We start from the raw sequence: 27,238 nt of genomic DNA on the forward strand, positions 1-27,238 counted from the left end.
GCCAATAGGGAGGCGGGCGGGAGGGCGGGGCCCGTGGGGTGGGGGAGGGCCGGCCACGCGCCGCGCCGCCATTTTGACGTCTGAGGAACAAAAGAGGCGAAGCCGCCGCCGCTGCCGGCCTGACACCAGGTAACGGGCGCGTTCCGCCGCTCTCCCGGGTCGGCCGGCCGGCCCCCTCGGCGCTGCGGGCGCTCGGCGAGCCTGCCGCTGGTCCTCCTCTCCCCCGCGGCAGCTGGCTCTGAGGAGGTGGCCGGGGGCTGCCGCTGGCGTGTAAGGTGCGGCGGAGCCCTGCCTCTGCAGGCCCCAGCCCCGCCCGTCGTGGGAGGCCGGTGCCTGGCCTGAGGGGGGGGGGGGAGGCGGCTGCCCGGCTTCCCGCTAGGGATGCTCGGCGGCAGCCGCGGGCGGGTGGCGGCGGCAGGGGGAGGGACGTTGCCCGGGAAGTGGGGGAGCACTGCCCAGGTTTCCCCCCCGGGGGAGAGGGAGCAGGGTACTGGCCTAGCATCACCCCCGGGAATGCGCGTTCGGTCCGGGATGGAGATGGAGGGATGGAGAGGACGGGCAGAGCGCTCACGGAGCTTCCCCGCTCACACACCGTACCGGCTTCCTGCCCCGCCTCGCCCCCCCTGCGGGGCGGCGGTGGGGACTGCCGGGCGGGGGGCTGTCGGTAGCGGGGGGGCCGCGGTTGTGCGGTCTTACGTGGGTGGGTGACCCCGGCGCTGGTTGTCGCCCCTTGCTGTTACTCAGCAGTTCTCATCTGCCTGAATCATAGGACGTCGGTTTTCCGTTTTGCCTGGGTGAGGCATGTGCCGCAGGTTGGACGAGCGTTTCCTACACTCGGTAATATTACAAAATCAAAAAAGGGTGCTTCGGGATGTGTTGCATAATTGGATGCGCTGCTCACGAATACCCCTTTTTTATATGTAAAACGGAAATAGTGGGTACTGTCTTGTTGTGAGCTGGTTTGAGCATCACAGGTTTGTAATACATAATGTGGCTTGGGGCCCTTAGGCTCTTAAAAACACGGTTCAGAGTTTGGAAGTCGGCATTCAGCTTAAGAAAATAAATGTTATCGTTGATAGAATAACAGCCTGTTGGTAGTTACATCCTGATATGTCCTTGGCCTTAATTCCGCTGTGAAAGGTATGTGTGTTTAACACCAGTATCTTTCCTAGTGTATACTGGAATTTAATTGCCCTCTACTTCTAGCCTGTCTTTCTAATTTTTTGACACAGTGTCGCATATACTCAGGTATTCCAGAAATGCATCCAGTGCCCATGTGATTTTTTTTTTTTTAGACTCATGAACATCTAAGGGGGCAGTTCTGTGTCAAATATTGTTAAATTGGAATCTTGCCCTAATATTTACTTCTGGAGTGTTAAAGCTAACGTAAGCTTGTTTTTAACTTTTCAGTCAGAGTGTGTTATTGGTTGTTACTCAACACAAGGCTGAAGAGCATAACAGTTCAAATTTGATGCTCTAGGTCAGGGTTATTTTGGCTTTTAAGCATCTAAGAATTTGCATCTTTGTTCATAACTTTGCTTATATAAGATAAAAGCTACTTGTAAAATGTGAAATTGTTCTTAAATTGAAATTAATTTGCATATTTTCAGGACTTACGATAACATTAAGGAATGGAAACTGGGTTTCTATATATATGTGCCTACACACACAAATGTGTATTTTTAAAATGGACTGATTAATTTGTTTACATTTGGCCTATTTAGAATCTTTCAGCTTGTTATTATAATTTTTTCTTGGTTAAAGTATATTACTGAATGGGGAAGAATCCAATGATTTAACTGCCAGAATTCAGGAAAATTTCTTCAAAAATAGTAATATTAAGTGCTCAGAAGTGTCTCCTGGTTAAGGATCATGGGAAGGATTTCAGGGAAGGATTATAGCCATTCATATATACTAGTTTGTAGACATTTCAGACCTTAAACTTGACCAGGTAACTTCTAAAATTTATATTAATTGATTTAATTTAACAGTTGTTTTCTTACCTTTTCTGTTGACACCTTTCTGAAATAATTCTCTCTTATCTTGTCTGTGGTATTTTGGTCATAACAAGTAATGTAAGCTTCATGTTGCTGCTTCCTTTTGAGGAAAGGTAGATCAGAACAGAACCATCATAATCTTATGGTAACTTGGGAAGGAGCTGTAAAACTGGATAGTGGTCAGTCATATGAATGCTGGGCCTTGTGCCCTCAAAATTCTTTCCCCACCAGTTGCTTGCAAGGAAGAATTCAGATTTGTCAGGCATGTCATTTTGAAAAAATAGGGTGAGAAAAGATGTTAAAGAAACTCTTTGCTGCCTGTCAGTGGGTGGGCTTCTGGCCAGGTCGCTGGTATGGTCATACTTTAGTTGTTCTCTGATCAGCTGGAGACTGTCAGAGGGTATTTCAAGGATGTTTTTCCTTTTGAAGAGTAGAAGGATGTGAATCTTGAGGCACTAGGAGTGTCTTGTCTGTTGGCTATGGTGCTAAGGACACGTGTCTGCCCTTTTGGTTTAGGAATAGGTGGAGGCAGAGAAGCTTATGCTGTCAGGTTGATGGTGGAAGACATACCTCACTAGTGACATAAATTCCACAAGGATATTGTATCTAAAGGGATAAATAGAAGTCACTCTTAAAAGTCTGTAATTCTTTACTGTCTGAATACTTTCAGTGAATTGGGTTAGATAAAGTCTAGGGAAATTCTGGAGTAACTGGTATTAAATGTCGGTTACTTTCAACAATTCTTATCTGATGGTGTTTGGAAATTGGGAGACAGCTGAAGTGTTTTCTCTAGGTGGTCAGGAGTGCTGCTCCTGCAGCCCAAGTCAGTGCCTGCCCAAGGTCAGGAGCAGTTCCAGATCCAGAATAGGCAAAACAAGTATCTCCTTGGTAATGCTTTTGATGCTGTCCTGCCCCCGGGGAGCTGTGCTTTGGGTGGGGAAGGCTAGGGGCAGGGGTTTTGAAGTGAAGCATTGTTTAATGTGATTTTTAATGCTAAGTCAAGGTGTAGCTTCTTCCTTTTTGATATATTTCATTGGTTTCCTTAATATTTCTGCACTGATGCTTAAACACAGAACTTGTTTAATGGGTAGGAATGTATTCCAAAAGTTCAGATACTGTATCAAAAGATTGAAAGGGCAGAATTGAGTTGTGACTAAAAAAATTGACTTGAATGCATTCTACTGGTCTAGATTTATCCAGAAGTGTGGAGGTAAGTGCACAGTACAGTGGAGTTTGAAGTTTTATTAGGCTGACATTGTACATTCAAAACAATTCTTGTGTATCTCGTGAGCTTGGGCTAGAACCATTATCTGAAAGCTGTCAGGTTTTTACGATGGCGTGTGGAAAAACCTTACTGCCTCTCATTCAGTTCATCCACTTACCAGTTGTTGAATTTGCTGATGCTTAGCTCGTCCCTGTTGGCAAGAAGCTGCGGTTGGTCTCCAGGCAACGCAGGTCGGGCTCAGCATCTCCGTGCCTTGCTTGAAGAGATGAAAATTTTCCATTGCAGGGAGAGGATTTTTCCTCTTGCTAATTCTTTTATCTGGCTTTCTGTCTTGCCCAAGGTTATTGTATCTTTGAAACAATACAGGAATAGCTTTGAAGTATTAAGAGGCTCCATTTTAGAGTTTTGAGGTATAACTGCAGTTGTGCGTTTCTATAGCTTTTGTTAGAAATAGCTTTTTTTAGAAATACCTTATTAGAATGTTATTTTGGGCCTTTCAAAGTAACTATTTTCTTTCAAAATAATTCTTTCTTCCCCACCCCCCCCTTTTTTAAAAAGCTGTACGACACAGTAACATGCTGTAAGTAGCTAGAAATTTCTCCTCCTGCAGAGTCTGAAATACTGGAAGACGTAATGGAAGCAAAATTGCTTGGTCAAATGAAGGTCTAACATTGGTTGTGTTTAACTGAGTGTTTAGGAGCTTGAAATTGTCACTGAAATCTTTTTCAACTACTTGACTTGTGTAGCACTAAGTCTTTGAAGTCCTGATGGTGTTGCAGAAAGATGGGCTGTGTTAGAATAAGGTAATTACAAAGAATAACCTTTGTAATAGGTACAGAAAGTATGCTCTTCGCTCTCTGGTTATCAGATATTTAACCTGCAGTCTTTGACGACCCAGTGTCTGGATTGCTGGTGCATATGGAGGATTGTCTATTGGAGATGGTTGGTTAGTGCCCAATTTTGCATTATTTTACTGTAAAAAGAAAGGCTTGCTTGTAAAATGGTGTTGAGTACTGAGAGTCTTCCTTTATGAAGACAAACCCTGTGCATGTGCTGTGATGAGTGGTTGGGCAGGAGACCCCACAGTGGTGGCTGGTTTGGAGCTGTGTATGTGCTCATCAGCCAGTTAATAGCTGAAACAGAGCAGGAAAGTACTGAATTCATGCAGTAGCCTTTCAACTGTACTGTTTATCTTGGTCCCTGTCTTTTAGCCTGCTGTGTTGACATCTGAAAAGTTGGAAGGAATCTGGGGGGAAAAAAATAAATTTGGATGGCTTGCTGAAATGGTTACATATGCCTCAGGTTGTTGAGATCTATAACGGAGAAGATCAAGGGCAGAAGGTACAATTATTTGTAGCTATTTTTCCTCAGAAAATCAGACTTAGAAGCAGCAAGGGTTTGGGGGGTTTATGTCAGTATCTGCACTAGAGTGAGCACAGCAAAAACATCGATTTTATTTTCTTGGAGCAGAGGGCTTTGAGCATACTCAAATAGCTATGCAGTGCTGTGATGCAGAAATTCTCTACAGTGCCTTAAACGTTATCAGGAATTGTGGGTGCTGCCTGATTTCATGCTTATTGAAGATGACCTCTTTCTTTTAACATTTGCTCTTTTCCTTTTTCATCTCTTTTTCCAGAAGAACAGTAATCTATCTGCCTTGTGTTTTAGATATATGGGGGCAATGTCATGGCAATTGATTTATTTTTTTTTCATGGTGACATCAATTAGATTAGTGTAGTTCCTTGTTACAAAGTTGAGAAATGAAACTGCTGACATGATAGACATTATCTTGATGTCTCTGAGGTGTTAGCTCTTTCAAATGGTTGATTCAATTTAACTGGGATTGTGAGGTTAAATTGATGGGTGGAGGTGTTCATACTGACACAGCTAGCATTGTAACTGGGAATCTGTTCCAGCTAATTTAGGAAAAAATTTGGATCTGACTTAATAGAAGCAGTCAATTTTCTGAAGAGACATCTGAGTATTAAAGTTAAGGGTATACTTCTAGATGGGGAGAGAACAAAATGTTTTGGAGAATCACTTCAGAATTCATGGAAATAAGTAGTCCCTCAAGGATGAGGGTTAAGTGAAGTAAGTGCTGATGGAAGTGTAGTGAGAGGACTGATACAGTTCTGTTGAAACAAAACCTTTCATGTATTTAAATGTAAATGCTGAATGGTGATTTCTTCTTCTAAAGTGCAAATAATGATTTAATATCAGTAGTTCACTTCCAAAAAATAAAATGGTCTTTCATAAGCTTGACTTCTTGAATTTTATTTTTTTTTTCCTGACAGTATGCTGGCTTTTTTAGAAATACGTAATTGGAACATGAGCACAGTGCGGATGGTGATGCTATATTGCAGGGTTTTTTAAGAGGAAAATAGGTTTCTGGCAGTCATCCCGTCTGAGCCTTCCCTTTTTGGTTAGTGATGGTTTCTCGTTGAAAACAGTTGTGCAAACCACACTTGCTTGTGCTGTATGGTCACTGACCGCCATAAAAATTGCCTGTAAAGCAACAGATGTATTTTAAGGGAATAAGACTTGCTATAGTTGTGTCACATTACCTGGGCTAATAAAACTAGCTAGCTCTTTTGCATCACTAAATGTATTTCAGCTTGTGGGGGGAATGAGACCAATACAGCCAAGCTCTTGCAAAAGCTTCCTTTATAGGTTACTGAAATTGGTAAGATTTTTTTTCAGGTGTTTTTGCACTGCTGTTTGAATATGTAAACTGTGTGAGATTAAAATGTATTAATTCTTTGACAGTGATTATTACAGTGAGCCTAATTGGCTCAGATGGTGTACTATGAGATCAATGAAACATGTAATACATAAATGATTTTTTTTAAAAAAGCATTTTTGCAGTACCATCCAGGTGTCCTTGTCCCTTTTACTAGGGAGAAACTGCTTGAAATGATGTTTAAGATGCACGTCTGGGTTGTGTTATCAGATTTCAGATGCATTTTCAGTAGTTTTAAATGTTTTGAAACATCAATACAATATAAAAAGATAATGTTAAATGTACCTCATCAACCTGAGCTGTTCTGGAGCAAAAACTCCATCCTTCGTAATTTCAGAAGTGTGGTGTCTTGGAACATACACTTGAAGAATTACTGTTAAAAATGTGTGTGGGCGTTTCAAGTCTGTCTGTCTCCTGAGGTACTTTTTGACCTTTTTCTGCAAAAAAAGATAAACTTTTTCATTTGAAGTATGTTGATGGTAAAGACGAATATACACATAAATGGGATGCATGAAGCGTAATTGTATTCTGGCCACCATTCTTCCTGTAATAGTTTATTTATAAATGATGCTTGCTTTGTGCTTCTCTGGAAATTTTTGCTCAAGGAGTTGGACTGGTTTGTAGGATTTGGGCATCTTATCTTAAATTTGACAGTTATGTCCTGTGAGCTGCTAGTACTTGGGTTTAAAAAGTATTAGGGATCAGGATTTCTGAAGGGAGTACAGAGAAAAATCTTTGAATAGTTAAGTGAATGTGATCTTTGAGCAGGACTGGACAGTGGTCCTCTTGAGCAACTTCTCAGATGTGGTAAATTGGTCACAACTCAAAGGGCCGGTCACAAAGACACAATGTTCTTTTATTGAGTGTTAGAAATACAGTTCCCAGACTGCTAAATTCATGGTAAGGAGAAAGGCATAGCCTTGGACTTACTTTAATCTTAATGCTGGAATTTCTGGAGGTTTTTGTATCTTGAATAACACTTCCATGTGTGTAATCAGCACAATGTAACTCTTGCTGTCATATTTTCAGAAGATTAAAGGCTGAATGCTATTTTGGTTTCTCCACGACAAAGGGCAGTATTGTCTTTTTATAGCAACTGGTGGTTTTAGCTGCTGGTGCCAGAATACTGTTTTAAGATGGATCAGTTTTTAAATAGGAAGTTTTAAGTAGCTTAGTTTTGGTGGTTCAGGTTTCTTAGTTTCCATGGCATTTTTACTTGGAAAAGAGGCTAGTTCTTAAATTACACAATCCCTGAAAAAAACTGCATGGGTCAGAATTGCATACTCTTTTTCTGGATGAACGTGCTTAGTAACCTGTAACTTAGCTTTTTGTTCTGGGGAGATAAAATAGCTTTACTTGAGAGATAACACTCCGGCATTTCTCCAGAGCTTGGTGTATGTGGTTAAGATTACAGATTACAAACAGTGTGGGGAAAGCTGAAAGCTGTTGCTCTTGGGGATCTTGAAATGTTAGTTGTACTGAGGTTTAAGAAATTGCAGCTGAGGGGCTGCTGTGTATACTTCTCTTAACCAAGAGCTAGAAGCTTGGAGACTGCCTTGGGTACTTGTCTTGCTTTCCCAGACAGAAGGATTGAGGATCTAGTTTTCTCCTAGTGATATAGAGCTGGTTTAAGGAAAATGGGAATAATGATAGTGCATGAAGAACAATAATAGAACATTATGCAACTTCAGAAATTTTTTTTTGTTTGCTGCCTTAATATGTTATGCTTAATGTTCTGTAATTCTTAGTTTCATTTGTTAAGGTTGTATTCAAAAGCCTTTTTGGTATTTGCTGCAGGAGGTGGCTCTGCAGCTGTGGTGTTAAATTTACAGGTGTAAATACATGTCTTAACCTGTGTGGCAGTGTTCATTTCTCATAGTGACTACTGCTGTGTTTGGGTTATATTTAGAGGAAAGCAAAACTAGAACTCCATGTTTAGAGAATAAAAGGAGACAGCATAAATATGTTGCTAGTTTAGAAAAATGTTTTGTGCTGAAAGAGTGTGTCTTTGTATAAATTTTTCAACATCGCAATGCATCATTTTTCATTTCTATACTATAGCCAGAGAATTCTCTGACTATTAAAAAAAAAACCAAACTCTTAAGGGTGCTGGCTTTACCCCCTTCAGAAGTTCATAGCAGAACAGGATCTTGAATGCAGCACTTGGGAGTAACACTTTACTGTTACAGCCAGTGTTGGACTGTCCTCACACTTCTTTCGGTGGAGGGGGGAAAAAAGATCTAGAGGATTAGTACCTTTAGGTGTGACATAACTGACATGAGGTCCTCAGAAGAACCTAAGCCATTTCAGGATGTTTTTCTGCAGTTTTAAACTGCCTAGAGATTTTAAAATTATTTAGTGTTTCTTGAAGGTAGGTTAAACTTAAAACATTTACAAAGATGTTGGAACATGTTTTTTTAAAACTAAATACTATTTTAGCTGTTTGGCTTGTCATGTGCCAGTGATAGGTGAGCTCTGACATAGCGCATAGAATTTTCTTGAGATCTAATGCCAGCGGTTGTTACTCAATTTTATTGTTAAGTTCTTCCAGTAATACAGCAGGAAAAATGTATATAACTTGATACAGGGAGTACCTCTAATTTGTATGGAGGAGGGAAAGGGATGCTGCTTTAATATATTGAACTAATGAATAGATACTTTCCACCCAATAGTTAAGCATCCGTTCTTTTTTGGTGGGAATCTTTTGTTTGCGGCCTAATGCTAAGTATACGATTAGCTTTCTACCTTGATGGGCCAAGACTGCTATCCAGTTAGCTCTGTCATGATTCCAAAGGGTTTTGCAAACATAGCTTGTTGAAAGTTTATATATGAGTTCATGTATAATTCTGGGTTCCTAGATTCAGCACTTTTTGTGTGATTAACTAAAGGATTTTTTTTTTTCCTTTTTATCTGGAGGAGTTCCTTTATTTTTCCAAACTACAGCAATGTGGTGCTGCAGTTACCAGCTATTTAATATGGACAGATTAAAAAAAAAAGAAAACAAAATTAGATTATATCAGTGAGTCTAACAAAAAGGTGGTTTCTTTTACTGGTCTAGTCCAAGCACCCTATGTTGAAGAAGCAGCAGAATTTTCTCTTTTTTTGGCTTTTTGCGTCTGTAGGTGGTTACGATAGACTCATCACTATAGTGCCTGACTCCCATAGCCCTCATGATTTATCAGTGAGGGCTATAGCAAAAGTATTTCTGCTTGGAAATGGAATACACATGTAGTCTCAGTATGTAGGTGTGGAGGAGTTGCATTTTACTCTTGGATTTGCAAGTGTTCCTGCTGAGTATTTTTACAAAACCTCTTGCTTACTCATCTTTGAGCACTAAGTCATGTGGAGATAACTTGATGATTGTTACATTGATTGACTTGCTGCAGAAGAGCTTAAGTAACCTTACTTGCATAGAAATTTACAGCTCAGCATCTTTTTTTTGCTATCACAGCCACTTGGGTTTAAAGTTCTACTTAATGAAGAAGGAGGTTTTTTTTCCCCCTCACTCTAGTCCTTTAAAGTAAGCTCAATGGAGTGGTTTTCTGAAGTATCTTAGAGGTCTGGGTGTTTCCAGACAGTAGCCAAATATGTTAGCAAATGTTGCAAAGACCTACAGCACGTTGCTGCCTTGTGTCATGTTTTCTTCTTGCATTTAGAGAAAACAGAAAATGCCAGCTAAAAAGCAACGTGTTCACCTGTCCGATGTCTTCCACCCCCATGTACACACTTGTTACTGTGGCACTGCTCCTCTTCCCGCGTGAAGTTGAAGGATATTAAATCTGCTGTATTAAATTTGCATTGCTTGCTGTTTAGGGGACAGTGTTTTGGTTTGTTTTTTTTTAGAACAAAAATAAATCTGAGAATTGACAATGTCGATGCACGCTTGTATTGAAGATAAACTTTTTATTTAAAACTAAGTACCAGAATAAGTATTTGCTTCCTGTAATCATGCAGAATAGTTAAGGCTGTTATTAAGGCTTTTCCCAAAACCATAGGATTCATATGAGCACATCATTATGCAGGCTCTGCATTTCAACCCTAATGGGATAAAAGTTCAAAGTTGTAGCTTTTATTGCTTAAACTTGGTTATATTGTTACTATTGAAGATACAAAAGGCTTCAACAGCCATCCTGGTGTGGGACTTGCTTTGTATTTAGAGGTATAGTAAGTCTTCACAGCTAGGAATTTATTAACATTTCTGATGAATGCAGAGGTCTTTTTTTCCATTAAGAATGAAAACATGTATTATAGAGGGTTTGCTCCCTAATCTACATGCAGTTAATCTTTAAAACAGAATCAGAAATATAAAATTACATTTTAAGGCAGCTGACTGAATGCTAGAGGATTTGAGTATCTCCATTCTAATCTGGAGCAGAACACATCAGACAGTAACTTCAATTCCTGGGCCAAGTACAACTAAAGGGAATGTTAGAAGCACTTTCTTACCAGTGTTAGACTAGGCAAATTTGCTAATAAAATAGTGTTATGTGTAGAGGAATGGTATTGGTTTTCATCAAAATGAATCACAAGTTGTGCAAGAACTTTGAGTCTGAGCATGTTTAACATATCTAAGGTTTTTAATACTCTGGTGTTTGTATCTTGTGTTCTTTGATTCAAGGAATGTACCTTGCTATTTGGAATGTACCTTGCTATTTGTAAACGAGCAGAATACTTGGAATATGTAGTTTGGTGGCATAAGGACTTGTAAAATTCCTGTAACTATTCCTGTTTGCTAAGTGTATTGTAGGTTCTTAAAGTGTGTTTATTCTGCTTTAGTTGTGAGGGGCCTTTCTCTTTGAGCATTGTAATGGCTTACCAACTCAGACCTGAGGTAGGTACGTACCTTTTTGGTTTTGTGCATGAAACAATGGGTGCACACAAACCTACTGTACACTTTCCACATGATAGTTGCATTTTCCCATGTCCTTTCTCAGCTGGTACTCGTTTCTTCCTGAGTATTCTTTGAGTTGAAGCAGCTTTCTCTTTGGCTTCTCTAATGGGTCACTAATAACACCTGTCTTTAATAACACCTGTCTTTTTTTTTTTTTGCTTGTTTGCTGGCTGTGCCATTTCTGTTTTCTTGGAACCTTGGGAAGAAGCTTAGTTTTGTCTGGTTCAGTGGGGTTACAGCGTCCTACAGCAGCTCTGCTCTGAAGGTAGCTACCCGGTCAGCTTCCTTCTTTGTGTTACCCAGTGAACTGAGAAAAGGACAGGCAGAAAGCTTTGCTGCCTTGCTATTTCTGTCACTGTAAAGCTGACTTTACAGCTATTTGGATCTGCAGATATCACCCGAAGTAAAAAGTCAGCACTTGAGAGAAACCAGGTTTTAACAGACTGCTTAGGAGGGCAACTCTGCTATTACAAAGTTTTAGGAAGAGGTGTTATTTTTGAGATTGTTATGAAGGAAGGAACTGCTGCATAATTGAGAGCTGTGCTTTCCAGAGGATGTGTGTGTTAGTGCAGTTATGTACGGGACTAAGTCGAGTATCTGTAATGACATGAAATACCTTCCAAAGAATGCTGTCAATTGAGATTAATATTCAAAGCCTGAAAACATGAGTTCATTGCCGTATTCTTTCAGTGGTCATTGTCACAGATGTTTGAGAATAAGATGTGTATATGTCTTCTGTTTTCGAGATCGGGGTTTTAAACATCCTTTGCTGCTTACTGCAGTGACATTGCTCAAGCTATTGTTATTGTGTCTAGACAAGTTTTTATTTGCTTCCTTCAAGTTACGTCAGATTTCTCTTAAATGCTTGACACGTGAAGGAATAGTACATCTGCTTTTTTTGGCTTATGTGTCCTTTGAACAAAAGATCTTAGCCAAAGGCGTTTAAAAGCACATAGAAGGAAAAGGGCAGGGTACTACGCTGAGCCTGCATTTGGTATCTGGGAAAATTGCCTAAAACCAGCTGTTTTGTGCTCTTTCTTGCCCAAAGAGCATTGAAAACAGAGTGTGGAATCAGAGGAAAGGCAGTGAAGAACTATATTGTGCTTTTGCTGGTCAACATTGTTGTCACTTGAAGCTGTTGGTCTTCGCTCAAAGTTTTTATTTTGAAGGAAGTGCAATCAATTTAACATGTTTGTGAGGTTGTTTATGGAAGTAAGATGCTTTGCACTGCTTCATTTGTAAGTATTTCTGATGGGCATTGCAATTGTTCTGCAGGTTCTGTTGTTAATCTGAGTGATAAGATTCCCTATATGAGGTAGAGCCAAAATGACAAACAAATTCTGATTATTTGTAGTGGTAGTGTTAGAGCATGCAGCAGGAAAAAAAACCTTAAGATCTTACTCAAAGGTTTTTTTGCAAATGAATGAAAACAATTTTGGATGAAAACAAACTGAATTTGAGGTAAGCAATGCTTCTTATCTTGAAAGGTTAAAATATATTAGTTGTTCAAAGAGCACACTAAAACCTCTGGATTCATAAAATCTAAAATATGGACAAGATTGTGCGGGCTTGCTGCTGCCGCTTTGAGCACTATTGCTCTGTTCAAATCATACATGCGTTATAGGCTTATAAGAAGTCAGTAAATCGCTTTGTGCAAGTAAGGAGCTTGGTTAAAGTCTTTATAGCAAGGAACTCATTGCTGACACTGTTCAGCAGTCCTTGCATATAGGTTTATACTGCATAGCTCTATCAGTACAATTTTTTTTCAGCAGGGGCACATACTACAAACATCTTGTAGTGGAAACAATATATGGGAGTTGCACTGTGTTTTGGAAGGTAAAAACAGAAGGAGAGCTTACTAATACAGGCACAGTAAACTCATCTTTACTTGTGTGAGTTTACATCTTTGTCCTTTGTCTCTGGTAGATTCACATTTACCTTGTACTCATGCAGACCCGGTACACGGTGTTTGACTATGTATAGATAATTTTAACATATCCTTGGGGGGGGGGGGGGGGGGGGGGGAGAGAAAAAAATCCAAAATGCACAAACAAAAAAAACCCAACCAACAACCCAACCCAACAACCAAACCAGCCCTGCCTAAATATTTCATAACTGATATGCTATTGAAAAACCTTGCTGCTTTGTCCCTCGAATGGGAAGTTACACTGTGTGATGTGCTGCCAGATGTTACTTTTTCAGGAAACGGTGAAGTAGCATGAGTAGTCCTGTCCAATTCTGTGCTTGGCAATTCGTTGCAGAATGAATGTGGTGTGCCATGTGCAGGTTTTGTCCAGACCACTTGGGCATATATATGAAAGTAAACAAGTTGAGCTGGTGCTAATGAGCTCCCTGAAGATGTGCTGGGTAAACAAGGTGTTGTGCATTATTTGTGTTGGAGGTGCTTTTTGCTGGAGAGTGATTTCTGTAAACATCTGCAAGACTTAACTCCTGATGCAACTCTGATGCAGTAGAACTAGGACTAACCAGGTGTTTGAGGTTAAGGGATGTTGTGGGGTACTTTCTCAGTTTGAATCTCTGCAGCTGCCCATCAGTGTCTCTGCGTCGGGGTAATTAGGAAGGTTGCCACAGAATGGCAGTGCTGGCTTGGAAAGAGTGGCTTTTGTAACGCTGATGTACTGTGACACTGTTAAAAGTGGCTGTGCCAAGGTAAAGAAAGCTCTGTCACCGCAAGATCATGTACGTGTCTAACTGTGCTGCCCAGTGAAAACCAGCACTCTTATGGCTTTTCCTGGGAAATTCCAACAGACTGGAGGCATTGTTGGCTCTAGGAGGTCCTGATGAAAACTCTTGAGGCTTGTAAAATTACTGGTGCATTAGACAAACACAGACTGAGGCTTAAAATTTCTCTAATAGAAAATGGAAGTAACTCTCAGTCAGCGCTTACTCAGGAACTAATGTGGCTTGCTGAGTGTGGGTTTGGTGAAAGCTTGAAGTATGTTACACATCTGCTGGTAAGTCAACTTGCAGTCGAGTCTTACGTGAGGAGCAGCGTGGCCCTGCCTGCAGTGAGCGGTGCTGCGGGGAGCCATCGGGCAGGTCTGTGACTCTGAGGCACTAACAGTGCCATCTGACGGCGACAGCTGCCGGGGTGGGTCGGGCTGCCTGGTACTGGAGGTCACACCGGGGTACGCGGCTTTCCACACTGTCTGGGCACCGCGGTGTTGCTCAGCTTGGATGTAGTTAGATAGCTTTTTGGAAGTGGCTCGTGTCCGGTGTGAGACTGAGAGGATTTTACCTGTATGTCTCTAAGTTGTCAAATTGCTGATGCTGAGGTAGATGAGGAACTTCTCTGGGGATGCAGTAGCTGCATTATGGAAAAAAACCCCAAACCACTAGGAAATTAACAGCATACAAATAGAGATGGAAAGCTTACCGGTTTTGCTCTAATCTTAAAGTGTAGAGTGCCAGAGTATTGTTTCTGGTAAAAGATTAAATTTTGCATACTCTTGCAGAGGTGGCCTGAGTTTTGTTTTCTGTATTAAATAATAACATTTTTAAAAAGAAAAATTTTAAGAAATTAAAAAAAAAGTCTGTCAAATAAGGCTTTTGAAAGAAGTGGGGGGGAGCTAGCTGGTGCGTAGCAAGTAAAATTCTATTGATCTGTTTTGTTACCCTTAGGTGCAGGTAAACATTCCAGGAGCTGGGGTTCAATTGATTGATCTGTTGTTTCTTTAAGCGGTTTAGTTTAATTAATGCCCTTATGTACAGGGCATGCTGTAGGCATCTGTAGTTCTGTTGGTGACACTGCTTTAAGCCTGCAGGTCTCTGCTTTTCAAGTTAATGTAAAGCTGCTAAATATCTAAGGAGGACAAATAAAAATAGACCTGTGACCTAGAACACTTTGTAGTCTCTTTGAATTAAATGCATTATTGTTCGTGTAATGATCTTCACACAAAATAAGTAAGAGGCTGTTCTTAGCTGCAAAAAGTTAATCATTAAAGCTCAAGTCTAAAATTAGAGCAACTCGACTTAAAACATCACTGGAAGGTAGATACCAGGACAGTCATGTTTTGGTTTTTAGTTTTGCTCCTTTAATTGCATATTGAAATGCAAGTTGCGTGAAGCTGGGGGCTGGCGGAACGGAGCAGTGTGTGGTCACGGGCAGGGGTGGCAGCTTCTTGGGGTGCAGGTGGCACAGAACACCCTGCCATCCGCTGCGTTTGCGTAAAAATAAGTCATTGGAAAATTGCTTATTAGCATTATGGTTTTTAGCTGAAAAGTTAGCATCTGTGTAATATCTTAAATATCTGACATATTGTGAAATGTGTGTCCAGGCTGGACCTCGGAAGGTATCTGTGATTGCTGTCACTGTCTGGAAGGGAGGAATCGGAAATTTGGGTTTAATTACAAATTTCGGGCTGGCCTGGGGTGTGCGCTGCTAACGTTTGGCGGCGGGTGGGGGGGTGTGTGTGTGTCGTTGGGAGCGGTGATGCGTCTGGCTCTGAACGGGCGCTGGAAGGCTTTAGGCGTAACTTGAAGTAGGGCTCGCCGGGACTTCACATCAATATTTTTTTTTTTATTAAAACGGCAACAACAAAGAGGGCCGGGAGTTTTACCCGCCGCTCGCCCGCTGACGGGCTGCGCATGCGCGACCTGGGCGAGGGCGCCGTGGGGCTGTCCGCCCCGCCCCGCGGAGGCTCCCATTGGCTGCGCGCGCTGAGGGGCGTGCCCGCGGCGTGCCTGCCTGGCTGCGCCCCGCGCCGGCCTGCAGTCGGCCGCCTCCGTCGAGCGAGCGGCACGCGCAGCTCCGCTCCGCGGCGGCGCTCGGCCTTGCTTACCTGGCCTCAGCGTGCGGGGGACTGACGGACCGGCGCTCTCTTGTGCTTGTCTTAACAGACTTGTGAACCGGAATAAACCTTCAAGTCTCGGAGGCTTCTGGCTCTGAACTGCCTTTGCTACTGTCGCCTTCTTCTGTCTAATGTGCTACAAGGATGAGCCCAGCATTTGGAGCTATGGAAGTGGAGCACTATTCCAAGGGAGTTCTGCTCGAGCCTTTTGTCCACCAGGTTGGAGGACACTCCTGTGTCCTCCGGTTTAATGACAAGACCATCTGTAAACCCCTTATTCAGAGGGAACACCAGTTCTATGAGACTCTCCCAACAGAAATGCGTAAATTCACTCCGCAATATGAGGGTAAGTTATCAAACCTTGGGATGGGGTTGGGCTTTCTGTAAATACAAGCGTGCTGTGCTCTCTGTTATCTCTGAAATCTCTTCTGTGTGGAAGAGATTTTAGGGTTTTCTTTTCATGTATTTTGATGTTGTCTGAGGCAGGCTGTGGAGATGCAGGGTGGAAATGCTTGCCAAGTTGGTGTTTGGGCTGACTAACAGCATTAGAGTAGAGCAGCTCTGCTGGTGATAGCCCATATATCTCCCTTAGGCACAGGTAAGTAGCTAACAGCTTGTGAATGTTTTCAGTGATTCTCTGCTGCTTTTTGTGTGGATTTCTGATATTTTTTTTTGCCACTTGTTTCATGTTTGTTTACAGGGATTTTGTAAGATTGGTTGACAGTGTTTTGTGTAAGCTTAGCTGTGGTCTCTTGGTTTTGGATTTCTCCTCTGACTCTCATTATGATTGCAATAAATACATGTCAGTAAGGTGTCTTGTTGAATATTTGCAGTGTTGTTTCTGCCATTAAGGAAATGAAAATTCATGGCATTTAGGTAGGCAAGGATCAAGTAGCCGTGATGAGGCTGAGTCAGATGTTATGTAGGAGTGGAAATTCCAGTTCTCCTAAGAATTGTGCTAGTTAACAGAAACACTTTTCATTCTCTTTGCTATTCCGTCAACTGCTGCCTGGTGATTAATAGATAATGTCTGAAGCACTTTTTAAAATGGAGTTGCTTTTTAAAGCACATTTATTTTAACAACCGTAAGGGTGATCAAGTTTTGCATACTGTTTGTGAAACTGGCAGAAGACTTCAGAGGAGATGTTTCAAAGTTAATACACCCTGCACGCTTACAGAGACTTTTTGATGCATCAGACTACAAGTTCTGTTGGACTGAAAGAAAATGTGATCTTTGAATGACACTTCTCCAAATGTAATAGAAGAATTGTACTAGTGTGTATGGCATTTTGGGGAGCGTGGGGAGGGATTTAGGGGTAATGGGCCTCATTTGGTCCATCTCTGTGATTTTATTCTTTTTCCAGGATAAAGCCAAAGGCCATTTGCTAGCCAATTCCCCCCTTTTTTCCTGTTGTCCTTTCCTTTGTGGCAGCAGGACTGTCAGAGCTGTGCTCCTTGCCCCAGCCTACTGTAGGTCTCAGAGCCGCCTGCCCTGCTCAGAAGTGCTGAGACCTCTCCCCTAGCTAGCGATGAGCTGCAAGAACTGTGCAGACTGATTGATTTGAAAATAAAGAGAGAGGACTGAAGAATAAAATTAAAAGCAATTCAGAAATTGTGGCTTCTTCATTAACCACTGAAACTTGGTAATGTAGCACTGAGTGCATCTGCATCTGTCAGTGTTCCACTAAGGCTCTTAAAATGCAATGCAGTACTCTAGAGACTCTTGAGGGGAGGTTGAGAAAAAAACAATGCTTTCAAGTTTCACCATGTTTCTGTACCAAAAATTTGTTTTGTATTGCATTTTTGTTACTTATTTTACAAGATTTCTGCATACCCAGTATCAATAAAATATATTCCAAAAATGAGAAGAAAATGTGTAATTAAACGTAGTGATTCTAAGTGGAAGCTTTTGGACTAGTTTCTATTGTAATGTGATGTCTTCCTTGTTGTTTTGCTCTACTTGCAAATCTTTCCTTTCCCCTGGGAATCTATTAACCAAATCTTGTTTGGATAAGTGCTTTTTGCTTTGCTGTCATGCAAAACTGAAAGCTTTTGATGGGGGGGGGGTGGGGGGGTGGGTCGTGCAGGTCACTTTTCACAGCAAGATGTTAACAAATGTTCTAAATCTCATTTAGGGTCAGACCAGTCAGGTGTTTTAATAAAAACTTTTATTGATTGAAATTGTGTCCTGTTATTATTTGATTCTTGACTGCATCAGAGAGAGAAAAGAACCTTCTGTATCACTGTTTTGTCAATATGATAAATTGTCTTTTGTGAGGTGTCACTTTTGTCTAGGTCTTTTGATATTTGTTAGGTTGGCAGATGAGGTTTGTCCTGTGGCAAGATAGAAACTAAGGACTGGGGTAAGAGAAAAAACGCAAAAGTTGCTATATTTTTAGTGTAAAATCATGCATTCTAAAAGGCTTCCTTGTCACTTCAGCAATTCAAAGCTGTCTGTGTCCTTTCTCTCTTCAGGTGTGGTGTCGGTGAGCTTTGAAGAGGATGAAGATGGAAACTTGTGTCTAATAGCATATCCATTAAATGGGGACCATGATAACTTAGAAAACTTAGATAATTCTGACTGTGAACCCAAAAGTAAGCTGTTGCGATGGACTAACAAAAAGACAATGTTGTTAGAAAATGAGAAGATATCTAAGGAATGGGTCCGACAGCATAGGAAAGAGGAAAAAATGAAAAGGTAAGTTTGATGGGGGGAACTGGGATGCAGAGTGTTGAAGAGTAAATTTTTTTGCTGTCAGATGAGCATCTGGCCTCTAGAATTCCAGAGAATTCTCCAGAACTTTCTTTGCTTTGCTTGTTCTTTTTGGTTTTCCTGACCTCTTCAGTGCAGTTAGGTTCAGTAGTGAAACTAGTATGTCCTCAGCCCAGTAGTGTGTTGAGTCTTTTCTTCTTCCCCCTGTCACCGGTCAATTGAAAAAGTTTTCCTCAATGTTATTTTTGAAGCTTCCAGGGAAAACCAATGCCAGAACAAAAAAACCCAAAGACCACCAACCCCAAATTCACAAAAAACCAAACCAAAACTCATCTGCAAAAGCCCAGTAGTTGTAAAGAACAAACAAACAAAACCACAAACAACAAACCCCACACAGAAATTTCAGTGTTACTACACATGGCACACTTCCTGTAGGAATCTTGCTTTATCCCTGTTAGTGACACATAAATGAGCAAGGTGAAATGTTAATTGTGCCCACTGTAAACTGTGAGCCATGGTGTATTGTGCTAAAAATGGTGACCTTGGCAAAGGATAAATCTTAAAGCATATTGCTACTCCTTGCGTTACATGCATTGAAGGTCAGGAGTATGGAAGTAGAATTACTGCATGTTTTGTAATGTTTGGCTATATGCTAATTTATATTAATATACAAGTAGCTTTATAGAGGTTGAAATACTACTGATGGGCAGCTTGTCTTCTTGCACAGAGCAGAATAAAGCTCATGCTAGCTGTTAATGAAGGCGAGCAACATAGTTTGTAAAGTTAAATCCACTGACAACCCCTTTAAAGTGCTTATTTTTCTACTTGTCCTCTCATTTGCTGCTTCATTCTGTTTTCTAGTCACAAATTGGAGGAAGAATTTGAGTGGCTGAAGAAATCTGAAGTCTTGTATTACACTGTAGAGAAAAAAGGAAATGTCAGTTCACAGTTTAAACACCATAATCCTTGGAGCATGAAATGTCACCAGCAGCAGTTACAGCGGATGAAGGAAAACGCAAAACACCGGAATCAATATAGTATCCTTTCCTGAAAATACCTCATAACAATGGAATGAGTAGGGCTCTACTTTTTTTATTTCTTCGACATGCCAAATAAAGTACAGAGCAGGCTTAACTGCAGTCTGGAGGGACTCTCTGAAGCCATGAATTATTTGGTGACTTTGAAGGGATTGGCAGAACTTTCCAGAACACAGGCTTTTACAGCATGTAATAAAGTAGCTTTATTGGCTACTAGGAAATTCAGATAATCAATTATACTAACTGTAGATTAGTTAGTAGATGGGTTTTACAACATACTGGTTGGGTTCTTCTACGAAAACAGCTTACTAATGAGAGCTTTCAAAGGAGAAGAGTTCTGTCACTTTCTGTTACTGTTTTGGTATTGATGTTCTTAAAAACTAGGGTCATCTTTCCCTTTTCAGGAACTTCTTAAATATAGGAGATACTCCAGTGCTTGGAGTTGTCTGCTTCTAGTAGTCTCTTTTTAATAAGCCTTTTTGATAAAAGCTGAATAAACTGTCATGTAGGATTGGAACATGAGAAACTAAAAATAGTGACTGAATCCATGAATGCTGAAGCACACTGATTTTGTGCTGTGGAACCACAGGCAAACATCTCCAATCTGTGTGTTCTGTGGAAAAAAAATAGTGCTGTGTGCAGGGTTGGATGCAACTGACACATCCTGCAAAAATATGAATACCTGTGTACTTAGGTAAACAAATTCCTCTTATCTGAGGGCTTTCAGTGTGAATGCATTACCAGAACATCTCTGACTAATAAACTGTTCCAAATGATAGAAAGCATTTCGTGGCTGGTATCATCACTGTTTCACTGTAGATGATGATTAAATTACCAAAGTAGAGGAGTGATCTCTCTGGAGCAGCATTACTACAGATATGCTGTATTCTGAAGTGCTTTTTAATTTCTGTGTTTCAGAGGGTGTTGTGACAATGCCTGACTTGTAGGGTTTTTTTGTGGGTTTTTTTTTTTGGGGGGGGGGGGGGGCGGTGGTGAATGGTAACTGAAGCACACAGAATCTTATTTTTCCACAAAAAATGTCTTGCTAGACAGGAAATACTTCATAATTCTAAGTCAGCTGCCAGATTATATTTCTGTGTGACCCTGGTTACTTTTTTTTGCTCAATGTGGAAATTCACCTGTTTTTAGAGACGAGTGAAAGTGGAGCTGGATATCCCCTCTGCTTTATGCCAAGCTTATGTAACTATTTTATGATAGGCTAGGCTACTATGCACTGGGCATGTTTGGGGTGTGTGTAAAGTTAAGACTGTGGCACTGTAAAATCTGTGATAAGGGCTTTAAAACCTCTGTTCCTTATAGTGTGGATTGTTCCTTAACTAATCAGAATTCATTTTGCTGGAAAACCTAACATCTCGATATGAAGTACCGTGTGTGTTGGACCTTAAGATGGGAACCCGACAGCATGGAGATGATGCATCAGAAGAGAAGAAGGCTAATCAGATTCGCAAGTGTCAGCAGAGTACATCAGCTGTTATTGGAGTACGAGTTTGTGGCATGCAGGTGAGAAGAAAACTGATGATGTGTAGGGCAACAGACTCGCATCCATTTTTGTTAGTGGAGTTTTTGGCTTACGTAGTTGTCCCATGTGTCACTGTCCTTGAGTTGCTGCACTTTTCCTTCAGTGAGGGAATGAGGCCTTCCAGTGTCACTTACTAGTTGAAGGTGGCAGCATGTGCAAGAGCAGTCTGCAGCACGCGTTCCACATTAGTGAGTGCATTCTCTGAGTATAAAAAGTCTCCTGCACAGTAGCAGCAATTCAAAGCTGTGTAGTAAATCACTGGTTCAATTAATGTTTCAAGATAGCGTAGGAAACAGCTGAAAGGGGGTCTGCCAGTACATGCATTGTGAATAAAGCATGTGGAAATTTGGCAGAATGTTAAGTAATCTTCTGTCTTGTAGACTTCGCAAAGCCCCACAGATCTTTGACCACTTTAAGTAGACTTGTTGCAAAGTGCAGATGAGAAGTGGCTTGATAAATGTGATAAGACTCGTGGCCAAATAAGGAGGTAGAGTTCTGTGGACTTTCACCTCAGTTTTTTGTTTACTTGCTTCTGTATTCCTAGAGGGACAAATGGGAAACAACTTGTTTGTATTTGAGGATTTTTCCGAAGCCTCTCTCCTCCCAACCAGTAGATTCCAGGAATGCCAGCAGTGTTTGCTAGGACTTGTTCCACAGCATGACTGTTGGCACATTTGGTGTTCAGTTCACTGTTTAACTTTGGGGAAAAGCACAAGGCAGAAAGGGAAGTGTAGAGGCTGCATTTCTAACCGCAGCGTGCTGGGATTTGAGCGGGGCCTGCTCCTCGTTTGCCTTCCAGTATAGATCTGTGCTGGAAAACAAGAGGAACTTTGGAGGCAGCTGCAATCCTTACTTGACCCAGATGTTTAGGCATTATTGAGCCATGTGTTGTACAGACTGCTCTCCTGTAGGAAGGAATCTTCCTGCAGGAGCACCTCTGACTTTAAATACAGAGGATTATAGGGCACACCTTAGTCTTATATAGGAGTGTTTGCAGTCTCTTAGTTTGGGGTTCTGGGAATCAGCTGGTACGTCTGTGAGCAGAGGCGGGTAGTGAGCTTGGATGAGTGGCAGTGGTACAAGTTGTAGCTTGACTTTGGGAGATCTTGGCCACAGCTTTCCTAATCTCAGTTAATCTCCTCATTCTTACATCCCTGGTGGAGAAGCTCAAGTCTATACTGAAGGAATTTTCCATTTCCTCCGTGCCTCGAGTTTCACAGGCACTGCTGAATCTGCTGTAAGCAGTTTCTGTAACTGTGCAAGAGCAGTTTTGTGTGGTATGTCATCTTGTAAAAGTGTTCTGGAGCATGTCTTCCCTCCTCCCCTGGCTTTGAGTCAGTATTACCAGCAATTGTAACTATTTCTTTTCTCTTGTGTTGTGTTTGTATATGCAGGTCTACCAGGCAGGCACTGGCCAGCTAATGTTCATGAACAAATACCACGGAAGAAAACTCTCAGTCCAAGGATTTAAAGAAGCACTTTACCAGTTCTTTCATAACGGCAAATACCTGCGCAGGGAACTCTTTGAATCTGTCATTAAAAAACTGACTGAACTCAAGGCTGTCCTAGAGAAACAGGAGTCTTACCGCTTCTATTCGAGCTCCTTGCTGATAATTTATGATGGAAAGGAAAGGCAGGAGGTTGCTGTCGACTCAGACCCAGAGGACTTAGAGGACCTTTCAGAGGAGTCTTCAGATGAGTCAGCAGGAGCATATGCCTACAAACCAACTGCTAGTACTGTTGATGTCCGTATGATAGACTTTGCCCATACAACCTGCAAATACTATGGAGAAGATAGTGTGGTGCATGAGGGCCAAGATACGGGTTATGTTTTTGGACTTCAGAATTTAATAGATATTATTAAAGAAATAAGAGACGAAAGTAGCGAATAAACAGTGTTGAATGCACATCAGTAGAAAGCACTATTGCGACTCTTTGTATTCCAGAATTATTGGCCACTTTCTGGTGGTAGGAATCTTTACAGGCTCTGCAGGGATGGTCCTGCCAGAGTCAGACTTGTTCAGAGGGCATTTACTTATATTGGTGCTGGACCTAGCACTGGCAAAACTTGGTATCCTTATTTATTTTAACTTTCTTAAACATTCCATATTTGATTACTCAGATACCTCTGTTATCCCTGTGTGTATACGTTCCAATAAAATTCTTTTTGTTCGTTGTAAGTGATGCTTCTGTTGTTGCTGGTGACTGAGGAAGAGATGAAGCTCAGATCTTTCTGGTGGCGTAACGTGAAGGCAGGGTGTGTGACAGCAATGCTTACTTGCCTTGTGAGACCGTGTGTGGAATAGCACTTCTGTTCTGAGCCTCCTGTCAAGACCAATGAACAAGTCCAACAGAGAGCCACCAAACTGGCGGGGGCTGGAGCAGCTAACCTTTGAGGAGCGACAACAGAGGGCCTGCCTAGATAGGGGGAAAAGATGGCTCAGAGGGACCAAACGGTGGAAGGTTGGATGGGAGACCCCCAGGAGGTCCCTGCTGGCCAGAATGATACGTGAGAAGTTGTCTCCTAAAATCTCCAACAGCCTGTTTCCTGGTTTGGGATCTTGTAAACTAGATCTCATGCTGTGTGACCCCTTTCTAGAGAGCTATTGATGCTTTTGAATCTAAGCTGAGCCAAAATACATGTAGAACTGCAGGATTAGCTGCAATGGCAGCAGCTAGGGGAGAGCTACAGAGCCTGACAGGTATCCTAAGCTGCTTAAAAATCTTACTTGGGACAAATAGTCTGGGAGGGTCAGGGGAAGTGAGAGGACAGCTGACAGACCTGTTTTTAGACAAATGACTTCTCCCCTTGTGAAGCTTGTAAGTCACTGGGATACTGCAAAGGAAAATGGGTGTGGAAGCGCTGCATGCGGGGCTGTTGTTGCCTGTTAAAGTTGCCCAGGGTGAAGCAGCTGGTGTGTGTAGAAGTGAAGAGCCTGAGGCGGCAGGTGATGGCAACAGCATCTTGCTGGCCAATGCTTTGGCTGCTCGTAGGCGTGCTGAGGAGAGGTGGGATGTGACGGGAAAGCTGCGGATCTGCTGGTGGAAGGTCACCCTCTTAACCGGCTGTAGCCCTGCAGCTTTAGATTCATACTCCCCAGCCGTTGCTATCAAGTTTTCCTGATCAAAGTCTCTCTGATGGCTGTCCTGTGCTCTTTTGTACTTTTTCAAGAGTTTTTTTACCTTTGCTCTTACATTAGTTTGTGGTTGCTTGTTTTTTGTTTGTTCCATAGTGTTCAGGCACAAACTGATGTCAGTATGAACACAGGTTATAATTATTTTTAAATCTTACAGTCAGCTCACTATTTTATGCCTGCACATGGAGGATTTCCCTGTGAGGTAGGTTTGTTGATCCTTAACTTACCATTTTTTTTGCTCCTTCAGGAGTCGCCAGTGCTGGGTGCAGCTGACAAGAGCCCCCTGAGCTGCTCCTGGCATTGGCTGTAAAAAATCTTTGGGGAGGGAGGATGGGGCTGTTAATTCTTGGTACTTTCTATTGCAAAATGCTTTGGGCAGTGATCAGCAATGCTTCCTGCCTGCTGTCCCCAAGATGTGCTGTAGGTGTGAGTCAGAGTGGCTGGCACAGATTGATGTCAGGGTCAGGGCTGCAACTGTTCTGCTTGGGATGCGACGACCTCTGCAAAAGAGCTAATGATGATCCTCCTCTTGCTGGTGCTGCGTATGAGTAAGCCTGCCTGTGCAGATTCATCTGATGTACGATTTGACTTTGTAGTCTGAAATTAGCAGGGATAAAGTCCTCTAATGTACTTGTGTTACGTAGGAACTCTGGAGGGAATTCATAAAATCCGATGAGAACAATCGCATTTGCTCTGATGCAAGCTGCCTCCAGAACAAGTCCTCTTTGTGTTGCTGCCTGCGGGCAGGGCCCTGGGTACGGGCAGGGAGCTGCCCCTCTCACACCTGCTGCCAGCAGGGTGGGCTTGGGACCTGGGCTCAGACCAGTACGGTGTCAGCAGCCAGACCCGGAGCACTGGGGGGCACATATAATGATGAAACCCCAGGTGGAATGGGTGTTGCTGTAGGAAGGTAAGGGACAAACCTGTCCCCTGTCGCTTGCGGGCCTTGGCTGGCGCTGCTCAAATCCTTTTGCCAATATTGTCTGAGGATTAGTGGAGACCGTGCCAGCGCCGCGAGGCAGTGAGGGGGCTGGGAGCTTCCCGGGCCTGCAGCAGTGCGAGGCGGGGAGTGGGGGCAGAGATTATTATTTTTTTTTTTAATTACTATTATTGGTTGCTTTAAAAGATGAAAGAGCGAACTGTCAGGAGGAAAAATCTCCCTCACCTGCACTTTGCTCTAAATCACGGGCGTCCTGGTCCAGACTGTGTCCTCGAGGGTTAAAGAGGGGGCGACCCAGGCAGCCAGTCTCTCTTGAATGACATCTTGCAAAGTTCAAGAGCAGGTTTGTTTTCCTTCCATGCTGTGCTGCACAAATCCCTCGGAGCAATTCCTTGTGTTTGTGGAAAGGCGATTGCGTAACTGCCAGCCTGGGACACTGGAGCGGGAGCGGAGCTCCTGCGGCCCCCGCCTGCCAGCAGCCCTGCCGCCCGCCCGTCACCCCTGCGCCTGGGCTGCTCGGGGACAGGAGTGGGACGAGCAGGTTACGGGTCTGGGGAGGGCACGTGCGGGTGCCCGGGGGCTGCCTGCCCGTCAGGGCATGGTGAAGGAGTAACGGGAGAGCAGCAGCCAGGCTGGGAAAGAGGCTGGAAGGCTTTTCCGTCCCTGCTTTTCCTCCAGGCGGCACCAGGCTGACCTTGGAGCAGCAGCTCTGGGGATGTCCCTTCTGGGCCAGGGCTGGCAGTGGAGGGTGATGAAGCAGCCAGTGTCTGCGTTGCTGTGGGAGAGAACCTCCAGCAGGCTCTGGGGTGCGTGTGCCATGGGAAGTTGGTGCTTCTGCCTCTGCAGAAAGCGCTTTCCCCTCCGGGGACAAATCCTGCCCTCACTGCGTGTGCTTTGAGCGCTGCTCCCCGCAGCTCTGGGCCTGCTGGGCAGTAAGCTTCCTGCTGGCGCTGGCGGTGCCCGCAGCGACGCTGGGAGGGGGCAGGGGCTGGCTCCCCACTCTGTCCCAGGGAGCGCTGAGCCCCGGCAGAGGCACCTCCGTGGGGCAGCCCTGCGGGCGGGAGGACGGGGAGCTGGGGCACCCCACGCCCTGGCAGGGACACCCCACTCTGCGGTTGCCGCAGCCTGTGCTGGGTGGAGGATGATGCTGAGCGCACGTCCCTGTTCCTCACGGCTCCCCTGTGTCTGGTCTCCTCCCTGGCTGTTTCCTGATGCTCGGAGGGGACCCACCTTTTCCTGCCAGCCAGGCCCAGCGAGGCCAGCGCCCGGGCGGCTGCAACGCGCTGGCCCTGGCCCCGTGCCGGGGGCTTCACTGGGGCTGGTGAGTGGCAGCACCTGGTCCAGCCTGGCTGGGCCCTGCCCCCCCCAAGGCACCCACATCCCTGCTTCCCCACCCCCTCCCCTGCGTGATGCTGTGCCCTTGGGCTCGAGGGGAGCTCTCCTGATGTAAACAGGTCACTTCTAGCCCAAAACTGGGGTGGCTGTGGGGAATCGCCATGGGTCAGCTGGCCAGAGATGAAACACATTCCTGTGGTTGGTGCCGGCTGCGCCAGTGAATTGAGCTCCGCTTTGATGGTGAGGCACTGGGGACAGGGACGGGGGGCTGAGCGAGGTCCGTGGACCTGCCAGGGCATTTCAGTAGGTGGTCTCCTAAGCATTGGGCTGGGCAGGGCAGAAGCAAGAAGAGGCAAGGGACAGCCCATGCACCCCCAAAGAGGACACCTTCCTTCCTACACTGTCCTTGTCATCTGCTGCTGCCTCTTGAGTAGCTGCTGGACTTCTTCCCCCGAGCCGGGTCCCTGCCAGCAGGGAGGGACACACAAATGGCTTTTATGGAACAAGAGCAAAATATTTCCTTGTGGTCGGGCAGCAGCATCCCCACAGGGCAGCGGCCATATGTTGCTGTGACTCACGCCCAAGGGAGAGCAGCACGCTCACCCCATGGCCCCAGGGCTGTGAAGTGCTTGGGCCCCAGCAAGGCACAGGGCATGTTCCACGGCCCCAAGCCTTGCTGGGGATATGGTGGCTCCCGGCGCACAGGGGTGGAGGGACTCTGTGCCCTCGCGCCTCTATGGTGCCCACTGCCCCAGAGACAGCGGGTGCTGTGTGTGGCTCAGCAGCTGTGCCTGCACCATTTCTAGCGATGCTGAAGTCAAGTTTGTGTAACTGGACAGTAATAAAATGGGTTTTAAGTTATTGCTGTGGTG

General features: G+C 43.6%; 1 protein-coding gene across 1 annotated transcript; it reads left to right on the forward strand.

The window, feature by feature from the left end:
* Positions 1–18: 18 nt before the first annotated feature.
* Positions 19–23,134, forward strand: IP6K2 (inositol hexakisphosphate kinase 2). Its single transcript, XM_055708629.1, has 6 exons — positions 19–129; positions 15,714–16,010; positions 18,140–18,362; positions 19,239–19,414; positions 20,760–20,935; positions 22,349–23,134. Exons 2-6 carry the CDS (start codon positions 15,809–15,811, stop codon positions 22,844–22,846), a joined length of 1,275 nt encoding a protein of 424 aa, XP_055564604.1. The 5' UTR covers positions 19–129; positions 15,714–15,808; the 3' UTR covers positions 22,847–23,134.
* The last annotated feature ends 4,104 nt before the right edge of the window (positions 23,135–27,238 follow it).

This window comes from Falco cherrug, chromosome 4, assembly GCF_023634085.1.
Source record: "Falco cherrug isolate bFalChe1 chromosome 4, bFalChe1.pri, whole genome shotgun sequence".
In the NCBI taxonomy this organism is placed as follows: Eukaryota; Metazoa; Chordata; class Aves; order Falconiformes; family Falconidae; genus Falco; species Falco cherrug.

Excerpts from the sequence above, each read along its gene's own strand:
- IP6K2 (XM_055708629.1), top strand. The coding sequence starts at position 15,809 with ATGAGCCCAGCATTTGGAGCTATGGAAGTGGAGCACTATTCCAAGGGA. Across the intron at positions 16,011-18,139 it reads ATTCACTCCGCAATATGAGG|GTGTGGTGTCGGTGAGCTTT; the intron begins GTAAGTTATCAA and ends TTCTCTCTTCAG. Across the intron at positions 18,363-19,238 it reads AAAGAGGAAAAAATGAAAAG|TCACAAATTGGAGGAAGAAT; the intron begins GTAAGTTTGATG and ends TCTGTTTTCTAG.